Below are 14,347 nucleotides of genomic sequence, written 5' to 3' on the forward strand. Positions count from 1 at the left end.
GCTCACACTTTCAATTAGTAAATCACCTGATCTAAGTCTTTTCACCATTTTAGGTGAACCTGCTGTATTTTCCAAACATTTCTGTATCAGAAACGGGGAGAGTGTACTCATGCATTTGTTTGACAAGGAGTGGAATATAAGGAAAGATGGACATTCCTTTTGCTCTGTGTCAGTCCTCAGTCTTTTCGACTGTGATGTGTCATGGTCATTATCATTTGATTTAGGACATGAGCGCCGAGGCTCAATTGGAGGGAAATTGTCAAATTCCATGTTTGCTCCTTTTCGCCCCGGGAGAGTGGCTTTCTTCTCCCAGGTTACTGGCCCCGCCACGTGGAGGCAGGAGCGGTGCCACCAGTGACCAAGCGGTTGTAAAGTTTAGTAGCTTGTTAGTAATTAATATATATACTCTGAAAAAAGAAAGGTAGCTTTCCTTTCTTGGTTCTTACTTTAACGCTTGAAGCACAGAACCACTTTAGCTAAACAAAAGAGAAAACGACACTAGAAATAAAATTGAACTTTGTCGCTTAGAAATAGCACACTATATATCTCAGAGGAAATCGCTTGTCACTATCGCTTGGCACTCGGGGCCGTTACTCTGGTGAGTATGGGCATGGCACACCCAGAGTCCTGAGCTGAATATCATCATTCTTCTCTTTCTTGGTGATTCCTTTCTACTTCTCTCTCTCTCTCTCCCTCTCAGGGTAATAGGGAAATTTTTTTTTTTGGCTGGTGCACCATAAGCCTCACGCTTCCTTGCACCATATGGCTAATAATAATAATAATAACTAATACCTATGGATGATGAAGGCTCAGCATTTAGAGCACAAGGAAATCAAGAAGTGCCTGACCGAAAAATATCATCAGAGACTCAGAAGCCTGCTGAAAGCAAAATTGAATGAAGGGAACACAGTTAAAGCCATAAACACCTATGCAGCTCCACTACTAACATACACCTTTGGGATCATAGACTGGACTAACACCGAGCTAGAAGATATCATGTGAAAGGCAAGGACAATGATGACAAAGAACCGCCAACACCGCCCAAAGTCAGCAGTGGAGAGACTATTGTTAGTCTCTCCACTATAAGGCCCCTTCCTCCCTCAGAAAGAGGGAGGAAGGGGCCTTATAGACCTGATAGAGCAACAGAAAATAGTGATAGTTAACCTGAAGGATTATTTCGGGAACAACACAGCACCACTCCACCAGGCCATAAGGAAGATAGATAAATGGTATACCCCACTCAACCTAAGTGAGGAACCCCAACCCACTCAGACGGCACAAGAAACGAAGTCAAAAAGATGGGCAAAGAAGACACTCCATGGCAGATACTACAATGACCTCCATCAAGATCATATAGATAACACTGATTCCAATGCATGGCTCACAAGGGGGACGCTCTTCCCCGAGACTGAAGGATTCATGCTGGCTATCCAAGACCAGGTAATCAACGCCAGAAACTATAGAAAATACATCGCAAAGGAGCCCGGAATGTCAGATGACCCATGTTGACGATGCCACCTGGCCTCAGAAACAATCCAACACATCACCGCGGGTTGCAAGGTGATCACCCAGACTGAGTACACTCGTAGACACGACCACGTAGCCAGGATAATACATCAGAAGCTAGCGAGGAAATACCAGTTGACCAAAGAAACTGTACCATACTACAAGTATGAACCCCAGGCAGTACTAGAGACCCAAACCCACAAGCTGTACTGGGACTGCGCCATAATAACGGATAAGACCATCCCGCATAACAGACCAGATATAACCCTTGTGGACAAGATGGAAAAGGCTACCTACCTGATTGACATAGCGGTGCCCAACACTAGCAATGTCCAGAAAACCCATGAGGAAAAAATTAGGAAGTACACGAACCTGAGATATGAAGTCAAGGAGATGTGGCATATGCAAGAAGTATCGACCATCCCAATCATCGTGTTAACCACCGGTATGGTGCCAAAGACTCTACGTAGCAGCCTATCAGCAATAGGTCTCCCAAAGAACACCTACAAGGAACGCTAGAAAGTCACAATCCTGAACACCTGTAGGATAGTCGGAGATTTCCTCGACCAACAGTAACACTAGATATTACAACCACCCTATGTAATTGGTAGCAGTACCTGTCATGGAGTGGAAACCCCCAACCAGGGAGAAATAATATAGGAGCAACAACAATAATAATAATAATAACAATAAGGGGGCACTATGGCCCAGTGGTTAAGAAACTGGACTACCAGCCTGATGGATCCGGGCTTGAATCCCACCTTAGTGGAAACAAATGCGGCTCTATTACACTAGGAGACCTATATAATAATAATATTAAATGGTGATTAAAAAAAAAAAAAAAAAACATCGTAAAAGTTACCCCATTGAACTTACCTTCCCCAAGTTCGGAGTGACGGCTGAGGCAGATAGTGTTGCCATCTGGTGTCACTCGCGAGAAGTAAAAAATAATAATAAAATGAACCACTGGACATAAGCCTAAGCTAAACAAGTCCACCTCCATAGATGGATGATGTCGCAGAAAAATATTATTCATACTGCATCGAGTGTGCCACAGGATAAAGTCACTCATGTTCAGGCCTTAGGCAGAGGGGTCAGTTCGAAAAGTTGGAGACAGTCTCCCTAGAAAGACAGTGGATCAAGTGGGGCTGTCCCCTGTAAGGCTACCACAAGAGAAAGGCAAGACCATCCAGCCCCACCACCCGGAAGTGCTTCCTATGCAACTGCACTAGTGATCACCCAGGAAGGAAGAAAACGCCAACTCATGAAGTGGAGCAGTGAAATGAATACGTACATCATGCGAGCATACTATGAAATAACTAGGCTCGAGACCGATATAACAATGTACAGGTCATGACTACATACCAAGTTGTTGGAATGATACCCTGATATTCAGGTCACTGAACAGCGATTAGCAGACTAAAGAAGGACCATTGTCACGAAGACCCTAATAGCTCCTGCCATTTTGGAAAAAGTCAAGCAGGATGTCAGCGATCAACAACAAAGCACAAAGAATGTGGTCAATATGGAACCAGAGGAGGAACATCATACCATGGAACAAGAGGAGGAACAGCAAGAAGAAATACAACCCAGAGTAGCTGAAGTGAAAAGAGACGAAATCATGATATCCAGAATAGTCGACGAGTGGAAGAAGGCCCCAACGGAATTCGAAGGAATGGACCCCACAAGAACCAATGTGATACCTAAGCAGAGGCCAAATAAAATCCTGTGGAGAATAACAGACCACCTCAATCAGCAAATAATGCCACATTACCTTGACAATAATAGTGCAACGCTCGAGGCTATCCACACAGCCGTATACTGTGCTGCCATAGCAGCTACTAGGATTAATGTAAAAGAAACGAGAGACCAGCAGCAGCAGAAGAACCAAAAACAGAAGGAACTGCCAGCTTGGGAAAGAAGACTTCAGCAGAAGATAGAAGAATTAAGAGTCAAGATAGGCCAGTTGACCCAGTACCAACAGGATAATAGAAGTAAGAAATTGATTGGAAAGGTGAAGAGCATCCTTAAGAGAGACAGCATCCACAGCAAACATGACACCAGGAATCAGAGAATAGGAGAATACTTGGACACACTGAAGCAGAACCTCCTCGCACTCAGCAAGAGACTACACAGATACAAAGAGAGCTCCAGAGGAAAATAAACAACCGAATCTTCGATGAGGACCAAAGAGCCTTCTACAGTAAACTGGGTGAACACGAGAAAGCAGGAAACAGGCCACTCGAGAAGAAGATGATCGAGGAGTTCTTGGGAAATATCTGGAGCAGTGAAGTAAGACATAACATCAGAGCGCCCTGGATAGAAGTAGAATGGAAGAAAACCAAGGACATACAAGAGATGAGAGAGAGAGTGGGAGATTCGAGAAGAAGAAATAAAACAGTCGATCAGGAACACCCACAACTGGCGAACCCCAGGAATTAATAACATCCACAACTACTGGTACAAGAAGCTCAGCCGCACACACAAGCATCTAGCAGAGCAGTTCACTCGAATGGTAAGGCACCTAGAGACAATCCCGAAGTTTCTCACCGAAGTCACATATCTGAAGCCACAGATATGTCATTTATCTAAAGATGAAGATCCAGTGAAATACAGGCCAATCACCTGCCTCCCAACAATGCACAAGATCCTGACCAGCTGCATAACCAAGAAGATATCAGGCCACTTAGAGAGTCAGAACATAATGGCCGAAGAGCAGAAAGGATGCAAGCAGAGGAGCAAAGGATGCAAGGAGCAATTAACCATAGATGGCGCTGTTATGGAGCAAGCCTACAAGAAGCACCACAACCTATACATGGCCTACATTGATTACCGCAAGGCTTTCGACTCCGTACCTCATAGCTGGCTAATAGAGACCCTGAAGATCTGCAAGGTCAATCCGATAGTGACAAACTTCCTAGGAGCAATAATGGTGAAATGGAGTACCACCATTAAGGTCAAGAACATCACAACCAGGCCAATCCCCATTAGAAGAGGAATCTTTCAGGGAGATTCTCTGGCCCACTGTGGTTCTGTCTAGCACTCAACCCGCTATCCACCATGCTTAACGGCAGCAAGTATGGATACAATCTCAAAGAAGGAAGAAAGAATCTGTACACTCTCACCCACCTGATGTACATGGATGACATCAAGCTCTATGCATCAACTGAGAAGCAACTCCAGCAACTACTCCAAATCACCGAAGAATTCAGCAAGGACATCAGGATGGAATTTGGTCTAGACAAATGCTAGACCCACACACTGCACCAGGGAAAATTAGTTGGCTGAAACTACCAGCAGCTGACTGGTAAAGAGATCAAAGCTATGACAGAAGGAGAGACTTACAAATACCTAGGTATGATGCACAAGGAAATCAAGAAGTGCCTGACCGAAAAATATCATCAGAGACTCAGAAGCCTGCTGAAATCAAAATTGAATGAAGGGAACACAGTTAAAGCCATAAACACCTATGCAGCTCCAGTACTAACATACACCTTCGGGGTAATAGATTGGACTAACACCGATCTAGATGATATCATGTGAAAAGGCAAGGACAATGATGACAAAGAGCTGCCAACACCACCCGAAGCCAGCAGTGCAGAGACTAACAATAGCTCAGAAAGAGGGAGGAAGGGGCCTTATAGACCTGATAGAGCAACAGAAAATAGCGATAGTTAACCTGAAGGATTATTTCGGGAACAACACAGCACCAGGCTATAAGGAAGATAGATAAATGGTATACCCCACTCAACCTAAGCGAGGAACCCCAACCCACGGCACAAGAAACGAAGTCAGAAAGATGGGCAAAGAAGACACTCCATGGCAGACACTACAATGACCTCCATCAAGATCATATAGATAACATTGCTTCCAATGCGTGGCTCACAAGGGGGACGCTCTTCCCTGAGACTGAAGGATTCATGCTGGCCATCCAAGACCAGGTAATCAACACCAGAAACTATAGAAAATACATCGCAAAAGAGCCCGGAATGTCAGATGACACATGTCGACGATGCCACCTGGTCTCAGAAATGATCCAGCACATCACCGCAGGTTGCAAGGCGATCACCCAGACTGAGTACACTCGTAGACATGACCACGTAGCCAGGATAATACATCAGAAGCTAGCGAGGAAATACCAGTTGACCAAAGAAACTGTACCATACTACAAGTATGAACCCCAGGCAGTACTAGAGACCCAAACCCACAAGCTGTACTGGGACTGCACCATAATAACGGATAAGACCATCCCGCATAACAGACCAGATATAACCCTTGTGGACAAGATGAAAAAGGCTACCTACCTGATTGACATAGTGGTGCCCAACACTAGCATTGTCCAGAAAACCCATGAGGAAAAAATTAGGAAGTACACGAACCTGAGACATGAAGTCAAGGAGATGTGGCGTATGCAAGAAGTATCGATCATCATGTCAACCACCAGTATGATGCCAAAGACTCTACATAGCAGCCTAGCAGCAATAGATCTCCCAGAGAACACCTACAAGGAACGCCAGAAAGTCACAATCCTGAACACCTGTAGGATAGTCAGAGATTTTCTTGACCACCAGGAACACCAGACATTACAACCACCCTGTGTACTTGGTAACAGTACCCGTCACAGAGTAGAATCCTCCAATCAGGGAGAAATAATATAAAACCAACAATAATAATAATAATAAAACAATCCTCCAATAAATCCACAAAAGTCTTACTAGCATATGAGTGACCAACCAACAAGTTCCAGTCAATATCTGGAAAGTAAAAATCCTCCATTGTAAGACATTCTGATTTTTTAGCCCACTCTATTTCTCTGCACAATTCGGCCTATAACACACTCCTACTGCCATTTTCCCTTTCCCAGTGCTTATGTCACACTGAACTGGCTCAACATTGCACTGTCCACGAACAAAAAAAAATGACAACTGGATGCAATTCCTTAGATGTTATGTGTTTCTTAACTAACAGCATAACACCTCCTACCTTTCTACCCTGTCTATCCTTTCTGTACACGTTGTACTCCCCAAATTCCAATTCTGCACTGCTTATATCTGCGTGACACCATGTCTCTGATATCCCAATAATATCTGCCTTTGAAGTCTTGACCAGCACTTCAAATTCATCAAATTTATTTATTATACTTCTATCACTGGTGTACATGCAAGTATACATGCACCTGTTCTTACTCTTAGTTACCCTAACACAGCCCATGTTACTTGTTCCATGATGACTCCCCCCCCCAGCAGTTCTTGAAATCTGCAGCAACTGGCTCTCTGGGCTGCTGCTCATTCCAATAGAAGCAGTGCAAGAATATCTTTAGCCTGTGCTTGCAGCTACTGTAAATTTTGTAATCTGTTTAACTCCCCCCCCACAAAGCTAGCAGTTTTGTGGGGGGGAGTTTCACAGATTACAAAATTTTTTAAGCATTGACCTGTACTTGTTAAGTAAATCTGCAGATCTCTTACTCTTAAGGCCATTAGTGCCAGCGTGTACAACAATATCACCTTTCATGCCCTTAAAAGATGATATCTGCTCCATAACGTTTTCAACTTTTGCCCTGGCAGGCATACCTTGGTCTTGTTCCACCTATCCTCTTTGCATAATATATTCTCTGTCTCCTTGACAATATAGTCGCCAACAATACACAGGAGTGAGCTTTGAGTTCGGCAGCTCAGAGCTTGATGAGCCCCTCGTATTAATTTCTTCGATGGTATCTACCCTACATCTTAAACTCTCATAGACACCCAGCAGAACACTGAGTTGGCACTAATTTCTTTGCTGTCTCTGTACTTAGTGCACACAAAGACATCCTCCTTGGCTTGATCATGTCCTGCTCCAGAAAGGTCTGCAAACATTTCACATTGAAATAAACTAGGAACGAATTAGCTCCATTTGTCTCGAACTGAGGCACTACCCAGTGAATTCTTTTAACCAAATGATTCAGAACTTGTGAATAATACTCATTATTCAATGTCTTACTTGGCAGAACAATTTCCTTGCAAATTACACTGTCCAATCAAATAATATTTCAACAATTGGCCATTTCTTCCCACGTGATGGTGTCTTGGTGAGAACTGGTAAATGTGATGCTGCAGGTTTGTGGTATGTGGTCCATATGAAGTACTTGATAGATGTGAGCAAAGGGCATATTGTGATAGCCTTTGAAAAATGGATGACCGTTGGGTCCCAGTTGAAGGGTGCAGGTATTACAGAAACTGCAAATCTTGTGAGCTGTTCATAGAGTGCTGTAGTTAAGTTATTCCAAGAGTGGGCAGATAGTGGACACAGCAGCAGCAGCAGCAGTCATTGAGCCAGTGGATGATGCACATGTCTTATTGATGGTCATGGTGAACATAGACTGCTCTGCCTTGTGTGAGCCAATGAATCCTCCTCTTTAAGGGCCTTTGGAGTAGGCACCTAATCAAAGTACCCATGCTTACAGCCACCCATCACCATCATCATCATCATCAGCCATTTTCAATCCACTGCAGGATGAAGGCCTTTCCAGCAACTTTCCAGTTCCTTCTGTTTTGAGCATTGGCCATCCATTTACTACCCAAAAACTCATGAATTTTATCTATACATCTCCGCCTTTGTCTTCCAGGTTTTCTTCTAGCTCCTCTTGGATACCATTCTGTTATTTTCTTAGTCCATCTGTCATCATGTCTTCGAGCTATGTGTCCTACCCAAGACCATTTTAGTTCTTTAGTTTTGATAAGAATGTCCTTTACTTGAGTTTTCTGCCTAATCCATTTGGTTCTCTTCTTATCTAACAGTCTGATTCCCAATATAATTCGTTCCATTCTTCGCTGTGTAGTTCTCAGCTTCTCTTCCATTATTTTGGTGAGTGCCCAAGTTTCACTTCCATAAGTCATGGTGGGGAGTATACATTGGTTCATTATTTTACGTTTCAGACAAACTGGGATATTGCTCTTCAGTATGTGACTATATTCCTGAATGCTATCCATCCAAAATTTATTCTTCTCTTGACTTCCAGCCATTTATCATTATTACAGCTAATAACTTGTCCCAGATAAGTATATGACTCCACCTTTTCAGTTACTGCTCCTTCAATCATTATTTCCCTTTCCGTGACATACTTGTTCATCATTACTTTTGTTTTAGCCATATTCATCTTTAGTCCAAAATCCTTACTAACTGTGCATAACTGATTAAGCTTTTCCTCTAATCCTTTGGGATCGTGGCTTATAACCACAATGTCATCTGCAAATCGTAAATGGTTTAGGTACTCTCCGTTCACATTGACTAGTTTCTGCGACCAGTCTAATCTTCTGAAAGCTTCCTCAAGTGCAGCAGTAAACAGCTTCGGAGATATTGTGTCTCCTTGTCGAACTCCTTTCTTGATTTTAAATTTCCTACTGTCTTTGTCTAGTCTAATAAAGGAGGTAGCACTCTCATATATTTTCTTCAAAATCATAATATATGGGGTATCTATGCCTTGTCTTTCCAGTGCCCGAAACATTGCCTTATGCTGTATGGAGTCAAATACCTTTTCATAATCCACAAATGCCAGGCATAATGGTGTTTTATATTCATTTGCTTTCTCCATTAGCTGTGATATTATGTGAAGGTGATCCATAGTTGAGAATCCTGTCCTAAAGCCAGCTTGCTCTTTTGGTTGATTCTCATCAGGTATTCTTTCTAATCTGTTAGTAATGACCCTTGTGAACAACTTGTAGATGTGGGATAACAAGCTAATTGGTCTATAATTTCCAATTTCTGATTTATCTCCTTTCTTATGCAGCAAAACTATGATTGCATTATTCCACTGCTTAGGCGTCACACCTTTTCTAATGCACTTTGTGAAGATCCTTGCCAGTTTTTGTGTTATGTCTCTTCCTCCCAATTTTAACAACTCTACAGTAACTTCATCTTCCCCTGGGGCTTTCCGATTCTTCATTTTCTTCAATGCATGTTCTACCTCATCAGGAAGAATATCAGGTATATCATTTGTGTTGCTACTTTGCAATCCATCTTCCCCACTGCTGGTATCATTCCCTCGCTCCTTGTATAATTCTCTATAGTAGTCTTCTGCTATTTGAATTATGCCTTCTCTGCTGTTTATAAGTACACCATCGCTATTCTTCAGTTTCAGTATCATTTGTCTTTCTGTATTACTATTCATGGCTGCTGATTTAAATCCTTTGTTTCCCTTAATGCTTGTTCTACTTTTCTTGTGTTAAATCTTCTTATGTCCTCTCTGTCTCTTTCTAATGGCTTTGCATAACTCAGTATACTCAATTTTCTCCCTGTCAGTGTTTTTCTTGCTCTTCATTTGTCGTCTTCGGTTCATCATGGCAACTGTTTCTTGACTAATTTTTTCTTCTTTGGATTTCTGTTTCCCTATAGGTTTCTTGGGCTTTATCACTTTCAGAAAGTTGTAACATTCCTCATCGATATCTTGGTCCTGAGCAGTCTGCAGAAGCTCAAACTTGTTTTTAAGTTCCAGTACATACTGCTTTTTCTCCTCCTCTGTTATCTCAAAGACCTTTGTATTATTTACTCGAGTCAATTTTTTCCTTTCCTTTCCTACATCTATATTAAGTGTACATCTTACCATTCTGTGATCACTTCCAACATTTACCTTATTCAGGATGGTAACATCATTCACAATATATCTTCTGTTAGTGAGGATGAAGTCGATTTCATTAGTTGTTAATCCATTTGGACTCTTCCATGTCCGCTTTCTGTTCTCCCTTTTCTTGATAAAAGTGTTCATTACTGACAGTCCTTGAGATTCTGCAAATTCCACAAGTCTTTCACCTCTTTTATTTCTTTCACCAATTCCAAAATTTCCTAGAGTTCCTCTTTTTGCACTGTTTTCCCTTTTTCCAGCCTTAGCATTGAAGTCCCCCATAATAATAGTGTAGTGGGTTTTCTGCTCATCTAGAAGACTCTCAATTTCGGTGTACATTTCTTCAACCTCTTCATCATCATGGCTCGATGTTGGTGCATAAATCATTATAATCTTTAGCTTGTACCTCTTAGAAATCTTGAGTATTAGCCTTGACCCATCACCAACAATGCCTAAAGTTTACATCTGAACAGCATCAGTGGACCATTTATGATGGGGGAAAAAGCTACCTTTATTGATGAATGCTCTGTGGATGATAGATGGATATAGTGACAAAATGTAGAAGGGAATTGCTCTGATGTCTTGGTTCAACAAAAACAGGCAGATGGTGGCAGCAGTGTTTTGGTATGTTTGATGTTTTCCTGGGAATCTCTTGGGATCCTCATATTCCTATACTGCATTCTGAATGCTAAAATCTACATATCCATTGTGGCTGATCAGGTACACCCTTTCATGGCGACTCTCTTTCTGGATGGCACAGATATGTTCCAGTAAAATAATGTGCCCCGCCACATGGCCAGTATTGTTCCAGATTGATTCAACAAACATGAAGGTGACTTTCAGGTGCTGCCTTGGCCGCTGAATTACCAGGATATGAATCCCATAGAACATCTCTGTGATTACATGGATTCTCCATCAGACTTTCACAGATATGTGGGATGCAATCCTGGTTACATGGTACAATGTGCCTCCTGCAACATTCAGAGGCCTTATAAAGTTGCCTTGCTATGCGGCAGCAGTGTTGGCAGCAAGAGGAGGACATACCCACCATAAGGTAGATGGTCATAATGTTTTGAGTGGACAATGTATTCCCTTGCTATTGAAGAAAGAAATCAACATCACTTTTGGTTTTGATTTCAAAAAATCAAAAACAAAAAGGCAAAAATTTTTTTGTCTCTCAGTGGGCATATTTATCACCACTTCATGCTTCCTCTCTTTGTGAATGGTATTTGAAACACCATGGCTCATCATCAATTATGATTGAATTGAACAAGTAGGGATCACATCAGCAGTTTGAATAAGTTCTTCATTCACTTTGAGTCTATGCAGCTTTTATTCATCAGTCAAATAGTGTTGAAGGAACATAGCTTATCTTCCATTTGCTCAAACCTTCTGTCATTCTGTTAGAATTGCACAAATTGTTTCTCTTCATTTCTTCCATCACTCAGAAGAATCATTTAATAATCAGACAACATAATCAGTGTGCAAACTTTTTTAACCTTTTCTGGGAGGATTCAAAGCATTGCTGTTGGATGCCCACAGTGCTTGTGATCCTCCTGATCATCACAGCCATCCCAATTCTTTCAATACTGTAAAAAACCTACTAGCAGGATTGAGCACCATTTTCATACACTTGTTTTACCAAGTTATAGGTTTCAGTTATACTTTCCCCCAATTCAGTAATAAAATTTAATGTTTACTCTTTATTCTAATCAATTAACACAATGACAATCCTTGAACATGCAAACATTTATGATATGCAAATAACCTTTATACAGGTCAGCTGCCATGGCATGTCACTGTCCTATGTGCTTTGATATGCATTCAGTGAATTCAGTCCTGGAACATAATATTGCCAAAACCTTATATATGGAGAGAGGTATCAAAAAAAAAAAAAAAGTTTTTCCCCTGATCTTGATCTGTGTATTCTATGCACTTTATGTTTTATTGACTTTATTGCTTATTTATCTAGTAATATATGCCAGAAGTTTCATTGCTCTAATTCATGTTTCTTTTGTTACAGAGCTGAATGTGTGACAGCATCATTATGGATAAAGTTGAATGTCAATCCATTATCAAATTCCTGCTTTTGCAAGGCAAACAGCCAAGGACTATCCATGAAGAGATGCCTACAGTGTGTGGGGAAATCCGTCCATCATATGACATTGTAAAACATTGGTGGAGACAGTTCAAGTCCAGCTGGGAGAGCATCCATGATGAGGAAAGAAGTGAGCAGCATCCCCACCTCACACTGCTGAATTCATTGAGAAAATTGAATAGTTAATCCTCAATGACCAGATAATGATTAAAGAGATAGTTGTTGAGACTGAGTTAAGCTGTGGATTGGTGGAGAGCATAATTTACAGTGATTTGAATAGGAATAAGGTCTCAGCCTGATGGATTCCTCGCTTGCTCACATGTTTTCAGAAAGAAAGAAGCAGATCTTACCAAATTGGGTTTAAAAGTAATGAAAACATACATTATCACCAACTCCCAAAAAAAAAAAAAAAAAAGGCCAGAGTGCAACCATCTGCAGTAATGGTTTTGCTGTTAGTTTTCTGGAATGAGATGGGCATTATTCTTACAGATTACCTGAAGAAGGGTATCACCATAATGGAACGTTACTACAGCAACTTACTGAAGCAATTACATGTGGAAATTAAGGAAAAGCACAATGCAGAATGCTCAGCAAAAGCATGCTATTGCTTCAAAACAATGCACTAGCCCACACTAATGTCGCAACCACTAATGTTGCCTGAAAGTTAGGATTTCATATATTGTCACACCTGCCTTATTCCCTTGACTTGGCATCTTCTGACTTCATCCTCTTTCTGCATCTGAAATTATTTTTGTGTGGAAAACATTTTTTGACAATGCAGAGGTAATTTCTGTGACAAAAGCATAATTTCAAGAGCAAAGTGAAACCTTCTACAAAAATTGCATAAGGAAGTACCACATAAAATGGCATAAATGCATCACTTTAGGTGGTGACTACATGGGACATATAAAACATGGTCAGAAGAAAAGCTTTTTGATACCCTCTCATATAGTGACCACTTCACACTTGAAAATTTAATTATAGTGTACTTTTTTTTGAGAAATAATAATGTCACTAATATATAGCACATGACAGATTAAGTTGTTTTTATTGAAATGTCACAATTAAAAATATCTCAATACCAGCACTCAACACTTGTATCTCAACACTTAATATTAACACTTGTTTTCAATTTAATTTCAACATTTTAATAAAAATAATCTATCAAGTGATATATTAGTGTTGCATTTTTATTTCTTTCCAAGATGAACATAATCCAATTAATTACTGTTTTTGTCATTCTAGATTTAAAAGAAGACTGGGTAACATTGTCAGACTATCTAGATATCAGAAGTACTGATGATATTTTGGTTGGACACTTTATGGTTATCATTAAAATAATACATTATAAGAACCACCAATGTCTTTCTCTTTCAGTAAAAAGTTCTGTAACTGCTAAAGGTAGGACATATAGCACTGTTATAAATTCGATATTGACAGTGGATTTTGATCTCCTTCAACAAGTTCAACATGACTACAGTGAGGTAAAATACTTGTTTTAATTTTAAAAGCTCCAATATATAGATATTCTTAATAGTATCTGCCATGTCACCCTGCTAATTAAATGCATTATGTGACATATACTTAGCGTTTGCATTAGTAGTGGCAAATGATGCAAAAAAGCAAGCTTGCACAACATCAGCCAAAAAAAAAAAAAAAAAAACACAACTTCCTGTTTCACCTATTTATTCCCTCTAATAGTTTGTCTAGTTCTTCTTTAAATTTATTTAAGCTGTCAACTTCCACAACAACAAATGACATTTGTTCAAGAAATCAACCACCCGCTGGCTAAAGGCAAACTTCCACATATCTATTCAGCAACTGTTCTTCCTCAATTTGGATTGGGCCCCCTCATGTGTGTGTGTGTGTGTGTTTTGAGCAAGAGGAAGAATCCCATCAACATTGAGCATGCTCAATCCATTCAAAGCCTTAAACCCCTCAATTAGATTGCCTCGTAGGTGCCTAGTCTCTCTCCCTCCCTCTCTCTCTCTCTCTCTCTGGACACTGCAATTTGCAGAACTGAAGCCTTTCTTAGTAAGACAATCCTTTGTTCCCTTCACCAATCAAATGAGGCCTCTAGACTCAAGTTGTGGCCTGACCATTGTCCTATACAATGGGATAAACATCTCCTTCTCCCTGCTAGAAAA

The 14,347-nt window shown here is 40.8% G+C and overlaps 1 protein-coding gene across 1 annotated transcript in view; it reads left to right on the forward strand.

Moving 5' to 3' along the window:
- The window catches only part of LOC150079336 (uncharacterized), a 283,854-nt gene that overhangs the window by 221,433 nt on the left and 48,074 nt on the right, over positions 1-14,347 (forward strand). Inside the window, exon 16 of the mRNA XM_090383035.1 lies at positions 13,446-13,684. Coding sequence (XP_090239161.1) covers positions 13,446-13,684 — 239 coding nt within the window. The remainder of the gene's footprint in view (positions 1-13,445; positions 13,685-14,347) is intronic.

This window comes from Mastigoproctus giganteus, chromosome 10, assembly GCF_048544385.1.
Source record: "Mastigoproctus giganteus isolate SK-2022 chromosome 10, ASM4854438v1, whole genome shotgun sequence".
Lineage (NCBI taxonomy): Eukaryota > Metazoa > Arthropoda > Arachnida > Uropygi > Thelyphonidae > Mastigoproctus > Mastigoproctus giganteus.